The sequence below is a fragment of the Macrosteles quadrilineatus genome, unplaced genomic scaffold, assembly GCF_028750875.1.
Source record: "Macrosteles quadrilineatus isolate MER2022 unplaced genomic scaffold, UCM_ALF_1.0 Scaffold_7__1_contigs__length_78375512, whole genome shotgun sequence".
Taxonomy (NCBI): domain Eukaryota; kingdom Metazoa; phylum Arthropoda; class Insecta; order Hemiptera; family Cicadellidae; genus Macrosteles; species Macrosteles quadrilineatus.
Window position 1 is genome coordinate 50,690,666 of NW_026542600.1, and position 15,646 is coordinate 50,706,311.

The 15,646-nt window shown below is 34.5% G+C and overlaps 1 protein-coding gene across 1 annotated transcript in view; it reads left to right on the forward strand.

Annotated features, from left to right (window-relative positions):
* Positions 1-2,005: 2,005 nt before the first annotated feature.
* LOC128998971 (homeobox protein Hox-B3-like) overlaps positions 2,006-15,646 on the forward strand; it is a 43,013-nt gene continuing 29,372 nt past the window's right edge. Inside the window, exons 1-2 of the mRNA XM_054425328.1 lie at positions 2,006-2,378; positions 3,172-3,567. Of these exons, the coding sequence (XP_054281303.1) occupies positions 2,006-2,378; positions 3,172-3,567 (769 nt within the window). The remainder of the gene's footprint in view (positions 2,379-3,171; positions 3,568-15,646) is intronic.

Here is a 15,646-nt window from a genome sequence, read left to right on the forward strand (position 1 = left end):
ACTATCGTCCCTATCCCTCTGAGCCAATCATTAGCATTTACACATAATCGACTCCATTTAAACCACCGAATCTGTTTACTGCTCTTGTACAATACACTTATGCCATACTAAATAGTTCCTATATTATAATACTGTAATCGTTGTTCAGGCGAGTGAAATAGAAAAACGACTCTCAACAGAACAACAAACGTCGGTGCAAAACCAAAGTAATTATTATGTTACTTCATAAGAATATCTATATTATTAAAATCATAAATAAAATACGTCTCTAACACAATCCGATATGTGTACACTTATACTGCAAACAATTACAAGACGGTAAATATATGTAAAAGATGTAGACTCTGATCAGGCCTGATGACCGGTGTGACTGTTCGAAATCGAGCACCATTGTAACATCTTATATTAACCGTATTGTAAATGTTTGCAGAGCAAGTGTAGATATATGGAATAGTGTTGTAAGGCGTATTTATTATATTCTTACAATAACGCACCAACTCGTCCATTTCTCTTAAAGAGATGTTATTTATGTTACATTGTGAAAATGAATAGACATGCTTGAAATATATGCAACCTTCGACGTCTATTATTCGGCACTGAAAACATAAAACTGTTTAGTGTTTTATCATAACCTATACAACTGACCATCCCTAAAGCCAAATATAATCCACGTCGGGTGGGATCCAAGAATAACGTAATCGTATATTAAATAATTTCAAACTAATAGGCAGAACAGATTTTATTTTATAAGCGTAGATCTTTTACTAATTATTAGAACAATCCCTTGGATTATAATACTTGTAATAGATTTTAAACACTCATTATAATTGAAAATACTGTTTTTCTTTGATGGTTTTTATTTCAAAGATCTCTTAAATGTGTAAGAATTAAGAAAATGCCCTTTTGGCAACGTGAATTAATGTCTTACAATCAGATTTGAATAAAGTAAAATTGTTTTTTGTAGTTAATTCGAGTGTTTTTATTGTTCGGCTTACATTGCAGATGTAGTTTAAGCCTTAGTTGATTGTTCACTTGAATTATGCTCTATCCTTAGGTAGCCGGGCTACATACCTGGCTTTCTTCAACGAAAGTTGTCCTAGAGCCAACAACCAAAATTACAGTTTTGGTAGTATGCAATAATAATTACACAAATGGTATTATTATTTGTATACTGTAACCTGCATTTTCCAAAATAGTAGTTGATCGCCAAAAAACTACCCTGATGCATAGATAAGTTTGTTGATTAAGCCCGGAAACTATTAAAAAAGGGTTTTCCTAGTTGCAGCTGATTAGCCTACAATCAAATATCTGTATAATTTCTCATGTAATACATGAGGCTAATGTTGGCTTAACCAAGTCAGTTAAACAGCGCATGTTGTAACGAACTTTAATCGGGTATCCAGCAACATTTTCTCTTGGGTATCTTTTTAGGCCTGCTCAGTAAAAGAGACATAGTAAATAGCCGACTAAAAAGTATACTAGCTCATCAATAATTTCAAAAGGCGCCCCTCAGTACCTGGGGAGGTAAAAGTTGCGCTTTACCATTGTAAACATTCCATTTATCGCAGATTTAATTTATCAACTTAGTTTTGCTACGGTATTATTTTTCCATTTTATTATTCAATATTGTATAGTTTATCATTGTGGCCGTATCAATAATAGTTTAATTAACGCAAAGAATCTGCGCCATATAAGCGGTCACTCGATTTGCTCACCCTAGCACCGGATTTACAACGATAAGCTAAACTTGTTCGTTTCGTTCCTTGGAAACGCCCGATCCACAAGATCACAGCTTTTTATATAGCAGAATGGTTTATAAGAAGTTAAATAGTAGCTTGAAAGATAAAACGTATCATTCCGTCATAAAAGTACCTTAACATCTTTACATAGATTTCGAGATGATTATCATCTCCGACATAAAAAATCGGTGTATGGATATATGTTTTCTATACGTTGCGTAACGTTGTTGCAATGTTTCAGGGGGATGACTTGAACGACAGACGACATGTTCCCCAACGTACTGGTACCATCGCCGCTACACGGATACTCCAGGCAGCTGTTTGCGGCCAAGGGTTCTCCGTTGTTCACAGCATCCTCGGCATTCCTCATGGACAACCTACTGAACGAGAGGAGAACCCCGAACTCCCCGCCGGGCCCGGCTAGCCCCAGTCCGGACTACGAGAGCTCCGGATCCCCTTGTCCCACGGACTACCGCGTCCACAAGTCGGAAGGATTGTCTCCTGGACTCGGAGACTCCTCCGATCAAGACCATTCTGGAGACTCGGGTCGTTTGAAAGCGCGTCTGGAAGTCGCCCATGACACCGAATCAAGGACAGACAACTGTCATGAACCCAATGACAGATGGTCTCCCAAGAGGGGTAATTATTAAAAATAGTGACGGTAATCAACCCTTTGCTGATTGTAATTGGTGTCACAAAATAGATTAAAGTAAAATAATATTATAAGAATATTCAGTTTCCTCTATTATTTTATTTTTTCTTTGTTGTTTAGTTTGTGAGTTAATAAGGTCAAATTGCATCATCTACCATCATCAAAGTCAAATTGTGCCAGCCAGTATTTGCATCGTCATCAGAGTCCAATTCTGATTTGGGTGTGTTGATAGCCTAGTGGTTCTCGGACTTAGGTACGGGATGGACTGGTTTGATTCCCGGTATATCCACAAAAATCTAATGGGTTTGGACGGTTTTCCCTTGAAAAGCGATTAGATTGACTAAAAAATGCCACTGACTTAGGTAAACACAAGGATAAAAAACTAACAAAAACTACTACCAAACCCTGCATATGTTTAATTACCTTAAATTTGAAAAGTCCATGCAACATGAATATTATCTGAACGGGCCGGATATTCCACCTCTTTTTCAAATCATTCTATCCCTGGTTACAAAGTCAAAATACTATTGGAGAACATTCTAGAGCTTATAGAATTACTTAAGCTCTAGAATGTTCTCTCAATAGTTTTTATAATCAAAAGTACGACACGAAATCCTACGCTTGGGTGTTCCGTAGATTCATTCAAAACGTTGGTCGCTCATCGTTGTTTATACACCTACATGCTATAAAATGACTGTTTAATTGTGTAGAACAAATATTTAATTTTCAATTAAATAGAATCACATTTGTAAAATACTTTTATAACCTTTTTTATTCCAGATTTTGAAAACAGTTCACCACCTAGTCACCGTTTCTTAGAGGAATCAGCGGAGGCAGTCCAGGTACGGGGCGAAGACCCAGGTACGATGGAGTCAGCCAAGTCTCCGGTGGTAACTCCTGCACCCAACTACCCCTCGGACACGTTCCGTCATTTCTACCACTCGGACGTGTTCAAGAGCTATGCGGAGGGAGTGTTCAGACACGAATACGACCAGCGGACTTCTAGTAGGTTTAGTGAACTGTACAGCGATTACAAACAAAACGTAGTAGTGCTGAAGCCGAACAGTAGGCGAGCTCAGGACTGTCAGACTGAGAAAGAACCGAGTGCTCCAGTGCTAAAGTTTAGTGTGAACGCGATCCTTGGACCAGAGCCAGGCAAGACACCACCAGTTACCAGTGAGTACCAACTACTTTAGATGCTAACAGAATGTATCAATAAGTTATCAGTTGAGTTCCTAAATTGTAGAAAAAAATTAGCACAAAGAATGGCAATTAAATTTTATATTTGTATTGGACTGTCTCATAGGACGGAATCGTTTGATGCGCTATTATTTTGCTAGAGTAATATTTGGAATATGCTTTATCTATGCTAGTATCATAATCGTTGTATTGCCGTTATCAACGTGTAAATAGCCAGCCGTTTTAACAAGCTATAGAAATCTTTTAGTTGAATAAAACGATACAAAAACTAAAATCAATATATCAACTTTATACTTTCACACCTTGTGAACGGGTATAGAGAATCAGGCTTTTATTTCCGCCTGTTCTTTAATTTACACGTCAATAGTATTTTATATAGGAACCTTAGATTCCTATAGACAGTCCTGAAAACTGTGAAGCCATGTTACAGTCAAAGTCACCCGAGACGCTACAACAGCTATATTGTTTTAGGTATTTGTATTGTGAATTATACTTTTAAATTTAGATTGGTTAAAAATGACACAATAACGTGAAAAACCACGTTAGCTACACCACCATTAGGAGTTTACACTCTCTAACTTCAGTGTTACAAACTGCTGTAATTGTATACGGACTTTTTATCCATGCAGTTTAACAGCTAGGGTGAAATTTTAAGTTTCTGGTTTGGTAATATGGGTTTTAATCAGCATGTGTAAATAATTTATGTCAAATAACTGATTAAGTTGCCTATATTATTACACTACTATACCCAACATTTCTACATTTTATACTGTATCTTTGGCTAATTTTAAATCCATCCAAATGTAGTAAAATGGAATGGTACAAAATATATTTTAATTCATCGAACTATCAATTAATTGATTGATCTATTCCTGTGGGCACTACAAATCACATCGATTGGCTCATTGCAAACAGATTTAAGCAATTCACAATCTTGATTAGTCAATTAAAATGATAAGAAAATAGCTAAAAGATAAGACTTAAGCTATCAGATCAGGTTTGCTTGATGAAAGCGGTTATAGACCATTTGGAGCCCAACAGTGGCAGATCGGAAACAAGGCACTAATAGAAACATTCAATTCATTCAACTTATACACGGTCAGTATTGAATAAAAATTTCATCTACCGATATGAATCACGACTTTTAATTATAGAAGCCATTTCAATAATAGAATTTCTCTTTAAATTATCATTAATTAAATTATTAAATTAATCATTAAATTGTTATTAAAGTATGGTCTACGTTTAACTATTATTGTCATTGGGTTATTCTAATGGCTGATATCTGAGATCTGAGATTAAGAACAAAAATTGTCAATTAAACTCTTCTGCCACTACAACTTAAAATATTTCTTGTAGCTTTCTCCGTCGGCTAACGTAGTAATTCCAACTGACATGGTGGACCACCCACGATTCTACAGATAATTAATTGCTTAAGAAAAGTTAGTTAATCAATGATCTAAAAAACAATAAAGAAAGAAATTATAATTGTAAAAATCTTTCTCTGAGCAAAATACAACCAGCTAGGTTATTAAAAGTGTAAGAACGTATCCTGCCTTGCCTGGGTTGAGCAGCCCAGTCAATCCTCCTGAGAAAACTACTACAACAATAATTGAATATAGTTTCCTCCGCATCTGCATTGGACCGTTATTACCTGTCCAGTGTCCACTGCTGTCCACCTTTGCCTTTAGCAAGAGTTTTTTCTTCCAGTCTTATCTAGGGCCCCATATATAATAAAAAAAGAACACGGCGGAAAGTTAGTTATAAATATTTAATAAACAGTAGTTGTTTTCGACTAATCTCCCGGGGCAGATAGTTGTAGTTAGAGCTTTAGGGTGGGAAAAATTTAAGATACCCATCAAATAGAGCTTCTATGTAATCTCAGAGGGAGCGCTATCACAAACGGAATAATGAGCGGGGGGGGGGGGGTTTGTCATTTATTATTTTCCCACTAACACTTCGAAATCAACCAATTGAATTGGATTACCTATCCAACACCTCATGAGCCCCGGATACAGTATTTCACTGTAAACAAATTCTTTCGTAAAACGAATAATTATGGAACAGAAGAGTCGGACAGACATATACACGTGCAAACGGAAGTGGAAATTGTGTAGAGGGGTTGATGTGATACCGAGGGGCGGGACGGGGGTCGTGTATTGTGGTGACACATCATTTAGGCTGTACGCACACAAACACACACACATCTGCGTGGACGTGTCGTGTCGAGTACGTGTTACAAATGTCGCAAACACGTATCTGCTCTCGGTGGTGTGTTGCTGTGTTGTCAAACGACATTCCAACACTCTTCATACAGTGAAAGAGCGTAACTTTCAACCTCTTTTCCCTATATCATCAAAGTGGTGTAATAGCCCTGGGCGAATTTTACCTCCAACGAACCCTACGTCATGGGGCTACATAACAAGCGAAGTACATTAAATAGTAAGGTCAGAGTTCACAGTTTGTCTACGAATCAATTTGATCAAATCAAAGAATTTGACTCCGCGGTAGCAAACCTGAAAACCAGCAGATTTCAATTTGCCTGATTAGATTTTTACTAATGTAAAATTGTACGATTTAAATAATGTATAATAAATCAATCAGAGGTAAAATTGATAAAATCAAATTAAGTTTAATGAGTGCTTAGATTTTCTGCTGCAGGGAAGGTAATAATAATAAGCAATTTGATGAAATGTAAAAGCTTAATATTAAATAAACTAATTTGTCAAAAAATGGATCAAAATATAATCCTTAAACAAGCAAATCACACCAGGTTTCTTATTCTCCATAATAATTACATGACAATCGTACATTTAATTTTCTCATAATTTTCCGTGACCATTGGACGTACAATTACGGTGCCATATATATCATTATTTGTTTGTAAACTCTACAAATTGGTTTGGAAAAAATTTGCCAAATTCCACTTTGAGGGTCAAAAAGGTTGAAATCAAAAAGGAGGAAACTAACTTTTACCCTATAAAACCCCGTTACCATTGACCAATCATGCTGGTTGGCGAATATGTTCGAAGAAATGTACGTTTACACGTTTGCACAAAATTTCATTGAAATACTATCATTTTTGCTCAAATTGTCGTGTTAACGTACACACATAAATACATGAATTTGAATGAATGATGTTTTATGCCTCTCTGGACTTAAAAACGAATAATTAAATCGGTTCCGGATCTAAGTACGGTAATAGATTATTCGCTATATGGGAAAACGCTATTAATAACATTTAAATTAATCAAAAAGGTGTGTAGCATATCTAAGAATGTTTTAGGTCGGTACATTTGTACAAACATATATATAAAAAGTACATAGTATATACAAAGTAAAAAGTATATATAAAAGTAGTATATACATAAAAAAAGTACTTCATAACATGCCATAAAGGTGTGCCAAGTTAAGTTATTCTAGTATGGGCCGTTAAAAAATTAACAGGGGGTCTCCAGACTTTTTACTAACCCTGTATATATGTGTGTGGACATTTCCCATTATGATTATTAAAAACCAACAACGTTTTCACGACGTTTAGGCATTTGGAATCAGATTCAGTTTGCATGTGGAATCAAAGCTGGATAATCCCAGATTCACACATTCCCTGTGTAGGATTTGTCTATGGATTTCCAGCCTTGACTCTGTTATGTATGTGTACTTTGTAGAGTATGAGGGAAAATTTGAAAAAAAAGATTCCAGATCCCAAAACAACACAAAAACGTTGTTGATTTTAATAATCGTAATGCGAAATGTCCATCACCGTCACCGAAAAGTCTACGCTTTTATTTCGATGTTGCGTGCAATAATAAGCTTTTACCTTACGAAACATCGTAGAAGCGCGAGTTTTATTGTTTGTAGTAGTAATGCATGGTATTTGTGTTTAAACGTTGAAATTGTGTTTTTCGATGTTTAAACTAAGTTATTTGTGGGGAGGTTTAAGTTATTTGTGTAACTAGTGTGCGAAGTGAAACTTAGCGCTCGCGTTGCACATTATGTTTTCCTTACAGTTACTAGGAAGCATAGAAATAATTAGTCTTTCAAACACTACAACTACGTTTTAGGTTAGGTCAAATCCAACCGTTGAACGAAATGAAAAACACTGCACCAGCTGTGTACTTCGAGAAATATTCTTGAAAAAGCGCGTACTTTACTGATTTGTGAGAATATAATTATTTTTTAGATGACATGCATGTAATTACTAGTTTTTTTTTTATCATAAATTTATTAATAATTTAGGGTTTTACAGTAACTCTAAATTTTACCGATGTAAGAAATTGATTGACGAAATAGTATATTTCACTACTAGGACCCACGATTACTAGAAAAATACCGGTATGGATCATAAACATCAACAAATGACGTTTTTGGCCCGAAAATAAACATTATTTAACATTGGTTAAATGGAACTGCTAAAACATGTTCAATGCTATTAGTATAGGATTCGGGCCAACAACGTCATTTTGTTTATGTTTATGATCCATACCGGGTATATTTCTAGAAATCGTGCTAGGACCGAAAGTGACATTTTCCGGGGCGCGCTGAAGTGTCATGAGGCGAAGCCGAGCATGTGAGCGTTATTTTCACGTACGAGGCGAAGCCGAGGACGGTAATAATAGTGCAGGAGCAGGAAAATCGCTTTCAGTACGAGCTATGATGAACTAGACTTTTCATCACGAAGAAAAATAGACACATATAGAATAACATACCTCAGTAGTAGTAAAATAATTTTTGACAACACTTTATCATTGAAAATACACTTCACATCGTGCATATATGGTTTCATGATCATAGATTTTTTTATTAATAATTACTTCGTCACTTACTTTAATTGACTCAGGCCTAACATTTTACTTTCGAAACTTTCTGTATTCCTCTTCATACCTTTCTTGAGATTTCTCTGGTGGAAGGTAATTAGTTACCTCTGAAGTTAATTTCAACAAATTATCAGAAATGTTAGACATTCTTTGAGCAATTTAAAACACGCATGCTAATACACATAGGCAAAAACAGAATTTTAAGCTATTTGAGAAGTTTGGTTGGGTTAGGTTAAGTGAGAACAGTGTCATCTAACCTAACCAACCAAACTTCTCGAACAGATTAAAATTTGCAGTTTCTAAATATTGTATTTTTCAATATTTATTGCCTATAATAGGTTTTAATAACTTCATGTTGTTAGTCTCCGGATCACTGGTAAAGTAATAAATAATGGTTTAAATACCTTATACTGTCAAAAGTGATCCTTTGTAGTCTATGTAGGCTACTGCAGTTTCATTCCCGGGGGAACTTAATCAGGCTTGTAATGACATCAAAATTTCATTCCATAGGAAGTCGTCATAGTAAAAATCCATCAAGGTCATATATACATAAAACACGGACGAACACACGAACATAACACATAAACATTACGAAACACGGTCTAGACCTGCCCTCCGTGCGTAACGTGCTTTCCGGTACCGTGTTTCGTAATGTTTATGTGTTATGTTCGTGTGTTCGTCCGTGTTTTATGTATATATGACCTTGATGGATTTTTACCATGACGACTTCCTATGGAATGAAATTTAGATGTCATTACAAGCCTGATGAAGTTCCCCCGGGAATGAAACTGCAGTAGCCTACATAGACTACAAAGGATCACTTTTGACAGTATAAGGTATTTAAACCATTATTTGTGGTTTTAATAAGTTATAGAGGTGTAATTGGAAAAAATAGAGTTGTGGACACGTAACGGATTTTGACCAAACAAAATAAAGCCTGTTTCTGTATACATTTGGTTTGGGCAACAATGAAAACAGCTGATTTAAATCATTAAAACAAACCGTAACAAAACAATAGCGCGCGTAGTGGATAAAATGGAGAACTAATCGAGAGCGAGGAAAAGTAAATTTAGAGTGAGGGAAAATCAGCTGATCGGTTTTCCCTCGCTCTTAATTAAACCTCAGGAAATAACTACTTTCTTTGATATAAGCTGTTATCGAAAATAGTTAGTTTCGGCGTGGTGTGATGAAATAGTATATTACGTCACTGGTCCTGAAAATAGGTGCTTACCGGATGAGTGTGGTCGTTTCCGTGCGAGACGAAGTCGAGTGCCGGATCACCATACGAGTCCGGTAAACACATTTTGGACGAGTGACATACGACATTTTATGCTATACTACTGTAAGCTAACTTAACCATAAAAAATCTGTACGGATCCTTATATATTCCCACCGACTACAGGACCAACAATTACTACTTATAACCTCAAAGAGAGATTATGTTTTTGTTTATAATCACTCATTGTAACATAAAATCAGCTGGTTGGTATCCGGTAAAAACTCATTACAGTACAGAACACGTAATTAATTCCCATTTGATTAAGCTGGAGGCAAACAGCTGTTTTTTGAAATAAATCCTTGCGTGGGAATTGTTCCTTAAAACAGTGTAGTGTGTCGTAAATACACAGAATAATTAGCACATTTTAAACGCACAACACAATTTATTTAGGACATAACATAAATTAAATCATTTCTATATTCCAGAAAATAAAATAGGCCGTTGCAGTTAGCTGTTTATTTAATTAGCTGACTAAGTGAACGGTACAAAGTTTTTACCGTGCAGTGCACGTGTTTAGGCACGGTAAAGGGCGACTTTCCAGCCTATCAATACAGATGGAAAAGTACCTGTTTCTGTGTAGGAATTACATGTAAAAGGATTTATTGATGAATTGGGCAATTTTTGTATGTCAAATTAGGTGTACTCAAAAACAATGATTTACTCCATATATGTGACATAATAATGTTTATGAAAATATGATTAAGTGTATTTTTTATTCGATTGCGAGTCGTTAAGTGAAAATGAGTTTGTGAATTTCGTATTTCGCACAGCACATCTTTTTAAATTAAATTTATAAGGACAAGGAAACACAGGATGGGGATTTAAAATCACTCTTACAGAAACAATATGATTTTTGTCTTTTTCGCCCACTACTTGCACAATCCACTTTCATGGTTTACAAAGTCCCATATTCAAAAGTCATATTTCAAAAGTTCAAAAGTTCATATTTTTAAGTGGCATATTCCTATTATGCCACGTTTTTTACATGTTTAAGAAACTATCAATTATTATTGATCTTGTAAATATTTTTCAATATTGATTCAGCTGCGTTTCAGAATTCCCAACAACTACTGGCTAAATTAGGATATGTTTCATTAGATTAGACACCGCACCACCGTATGAGTCTATGGTCTGCTCCCGTGGCCGCCAATGCATAGAACTCACAAAAAGCAAGCCTCATTGCTTATAACTTTATATCACACATTATGTTTCACACGAACCTAATGCAAAGGCTTATTACGCATAATCTAAATGATTGTGTTTCCCATGTAGATTAAATGGTGAAGACAGATTTTAATGTGCACAAATCCCAATTTTTAAAGTTTAATAAAACAAATTGAGTAAAATATGCTGTAAAATATACTGCATCATAATATATTGAGTATTAAAAAATAAACATTTAGATTTTACACATACCTAAAGGCAATCAGAAATCTAACCTTTTACCTACTCTAAACACTAGGAAATCTAATTGTAAGAATTACTAATTTATGATAAGAAAATGTGAAATATGCTATATTATATCAATAAAGCTCATGATATTGTCCGAGGTACTTAAATTAAACTTGACACGCTGGTACAACATGAGTGACTGTTTTAACTAGATAAGTTTGGCCAAAATAGGATGGTTATATTCAACAACGCAAAGAAATAACGATTAAAAAGGACGTGACGTGTTCAAGTAATTACGATGTTGTGAGGTCCTGCCGTGTGTTGCAAACCAGGTCCATCCTGTTGCTACTCAAGACACCTCGAATGCAGATGAATTCCTTGAAGGGCGCTCAAGCACCGTAACCCACATTTTAAATGAACTAAAGTGAGCCGACTTGTGAGTTTTTGGCTCCGATTGTGGGCTAAAGGCTTCGTAGGCTCTCCCCAAACCCCACACGAAGAAATCGAGCGTGCACTCCTCACTATTGTGCCCTCCATCGCCTAATAGCACTATTTTCAAACGATGTTCAGCCACCAATAAATATTAATCTAGTTTAGGGGGCTATGTTGTTGTAACCCGTGTTCGCACAAAGGACCAGGTGCGTCTGCGCATCGTTAGGACCCCTTCCCCGATGTTTTGCTACGCGGTCCCGCTTGATTGTCTTTTTTGACAAATATCTTTTTAGTTGAAATTTCATCGGCCACTTAACATATAATGAATGGCCGGGTATAGGGTGACTAAACGCTGCCCAGTCATCGAACCGAAACCTCTTCCTCCGTAAAACCAGTTTGAATAAAATTATTTATAAGCTTTTAAAATCCACACATGAGACATAAACACAAGTGTGTATCAAGATAAGTGTATTAAAAAATTACAAATTTGTTAATTTTTGTTTTAATTTTTGTTTTCCAATTAATTGGGAGACAAAAAATTAAATAGCCACATCGGATTCCTCAGGTATTGGAATTCAGTTTGGAAACGTTCAGGGAGAAACGGGAATGGAAAATCCCTCATTCTCCTTACCATTTATAAACATATGACAATATTTATATGATATTACAATTTTGAAACACATAATTGTTCATGACTTAGTAAAATGCTTCGCTATTTTAGGGGTTATACTAACAATTTATATCACGTACCAATTGTTATAGTAGCTATGTAGCGATTAATACATAAAGATAAGTGATCATTAAAATTAACATTAACATTCTCATTTGATCATTTGATTTGAACGATAGTGGTCATTAAACTGATCATTTTTGCTGAATTTCAACGCTACAGCTATAGCTACAGCTCAAGGTGTTATCAATGTTTTTATAAGAAATACACACAGACAAACAGACATTAAACGAAACTAGATAGGAAATATTTCTTTATATAATCTTTTTTTATTATTTTGACCCAAGGAATCACTAGGTAAATTATGTCCCCGCCTGTTTTAATTCCCTGTTATAATAGGCTAGAGGAGAATATTGTACCTTGATGACAGAGTACCTTAAACTGTTATTGTTCAATTAAAAGTATAAGTAATGTGCAGTTTAATCTTTTTGACACCCAAGTCACCTTAAAATAACTTAATAATAACTTAAAATAACTTAATAGTAACTTAAAATTAACTTTAAAATAACTTAAAATAAATTACATTAAAATAACTTCTAAAGCACTAACACCGAAGTGCAAATAAAAAATAATATTTTCTGTAGCGTTATATCAATTAGAAGGAAATGTTAAGATACTGGGATATGTCAATTTCTTTTAAATAAATGGGAAGTTAGAGTTTCCCGTTTCTCCCCGTCAACCTGGCCAAGCCGCGGGTTATAATTCACTATTTGATACTAAAATTACCTTTATAATCCTTGATACCTGTGGTGACATTTAGACTATGTCAGAGGGTAGGCATTAAGTGTGGCAATTTGCCTTTTCCTTATTATTCATATTATGTAATCATTTAAAATGCCCTTAACTTAAATCCCGAGACTGGCAAAAGTGTTCCTGCACCATAATAAACACCGTGCATGTTAAAGACCACCTCCAAACTCCCTTTACCCCTTGCACACATTTCCTACGTCCAAACACATTAATTTGTTCACGTCTGTAAACTAGCGATGGGCCACAATTGTAGATGACGACTAAAACCACAGCGATCTAATCTAACTACGCAATCTTTGCTGGGCGTAAGGGTAAATTTTCTTTCACTACTTTTTCAAATACTAACCGGCTAAAATTTAGTGGATGAAATAAGGAACACAACTTTAGTCTCAAGTGTGAACTTGCTTGCTTAAGCTCCACGGAGATCTTTATTAATGGAGTAACAGCAATTGGCAGGTCTTTAAAATTTTGTACTTAAATACGGATTTTTCAAAAGTAAAACATAGCTATCGAGCTAAAAAAATCATTTTACAAAAGTTCTTAAAGATAGCATAAATAACGGAAAATCAGTTTAGTGTAAAACGCTTTCAGCAAATTTCCCATATAGGGAATAAGCTATTACCGTAGTAATCATGGTAAGACCTGGACCCAGGACCAATTTATTTCTTCGTTTTGAGGTCCCTAGAGGCCAAAAACAACATCCGTTCAAATTATAATATATATAATTATATAATTATAATATATATATATATATATATATATATATATGTCCGTTAGCACGATAACTAAAAAATCATTCGATTTTGATGAAATATGGAACAATCGTGTAAACCTACATTTATTCGAACGAGTTCGCGAACCAGCATGATCTATGGGATGGGGGTTTATGGGGTAAAAATAGGTTTTTTCCCATCCTTGACCCAGAAAACACGAAATTTCACAATTTCTTTCCAAACCATTTTGTAGAGCTTACAAATTTAAATAACTAAGTATATTGAAGCGTTATTATACGCCTAATGGTTACGGAGAAAATTCCAAAAAATTGTAAATTTAAAATTCCCATGTTATTTATTGTTAAGGCGAATAAGCCAATTGTTGTAGTTTGCTTGTTTATGAACATATTTTGATCAAATTTGGAAACTACATTAATTTTTTACTAAACTATTAACATTTTACAACAAAAAAACACTTTTACCCTAACTGTTGTAGCAAACCTAAGTACTCGTTCAACTAATTGTATTGAAATAGGGAAGAAATGTGATATTTTTAAGGAGACATTTTAGTGTAAATCCATTTAGGCAAATGGAAAATCGCTTAGTCTGAAGGTTTGCTGCGGTGGGGGTATTTTACCTTTATCATATCTCTTTAAAAGGGTTTGTATTTTCCAGAGAGGTATGGGTTGTATTCAAATTTTCGGAATCTACATTGATGATATTATCAAGAAATCAAATTTTATTCTTTAGCTCTTTGTTCGTCGTATAACCATTGTTTGAAAAAGCAACTGATAATTAAAATACATGCGTTGTACATCCTTAACTAAAAATGTAATTTTGATTTACCCTCGTCAATAACTCAAAAGGCTTTTCAACTTAACAATAGGCACTTTAGGATTTCGACTGAAGTAGTGTTGTTTTTTTAATGTAAAAATTACATATATCGTAAAAGATATATGTGACAGGTTTGTTCGTTTTATATAATTCGTATGGTTGTTAAAGTTTTGTTTGTGTTATGCCGCCAAATCACCAATGGATTTTATCTAAGTTATAATGCCGCAACCCCTAGTTCTCGCCTGAAGTAATGTGAAAAACAATCCCAGGCTCGTGCCTAGCATCCTAGGACAAAAAATCCTCAGAGGACTGACATTTTCATGCAATAGTTTATATTTACAACGGTCTTTACTAACTTTTTTTAGTATTAGTAGAATACTCGAGCTTTGGACGGTAAATTTACAGGAAAAACACCACGTGCTTATAAGTTTATTATTATAGAAAAGATTCGAAGATGCAAAACTATTGAATTCACGATAGAAACAATAACAAATAATTCCAAAACTTACAAAAGAACAACTCAAAAGCTATTGACAAAATGTCAAGTTGTCAGAGATATCAAACATTTGAGAAGGAAACTGAAGGCCTAGGAAGTTTTCTGTTTTGTTAAAATGTGACTATTCGATTTAAAAATAATTTAGTTTTTATTATAAGCTAATAGAGTTTATTATAAGCTCTTGCTCCTAGTTCTAAGCTTATATGTACTAAACGATTGTATACCATAGTTGTATGAGCAGTTTTAAAAACTCAGCGAGCAAAAATTATAATACCTTTCTTGCTTATTTTCGGCACTATACATACATGATTTATAAAATAAAGTGCATACAATGTAAATTTATTAAAAATAATAAAACTTTTACATTTAAATTGTTCTTGCGACCAAGACTAAGAAATTGTAATATAAAAAAAGGCCAACGTACATTTTCCGTTTTATTTTTTGGATGAGTCTATGGATTATTAGTTTTGTCTTTTAATCCTCCCGATGTATTGTTTTCCTGGTGTTTTGTAGCATTTTCATTGTGTTTTAAAATTGTCATATAAATATGTGTATTATATTATCGGACCTAGAGTTACAAATTTACCTAGTCTTAATACTTTTGTTTTAACA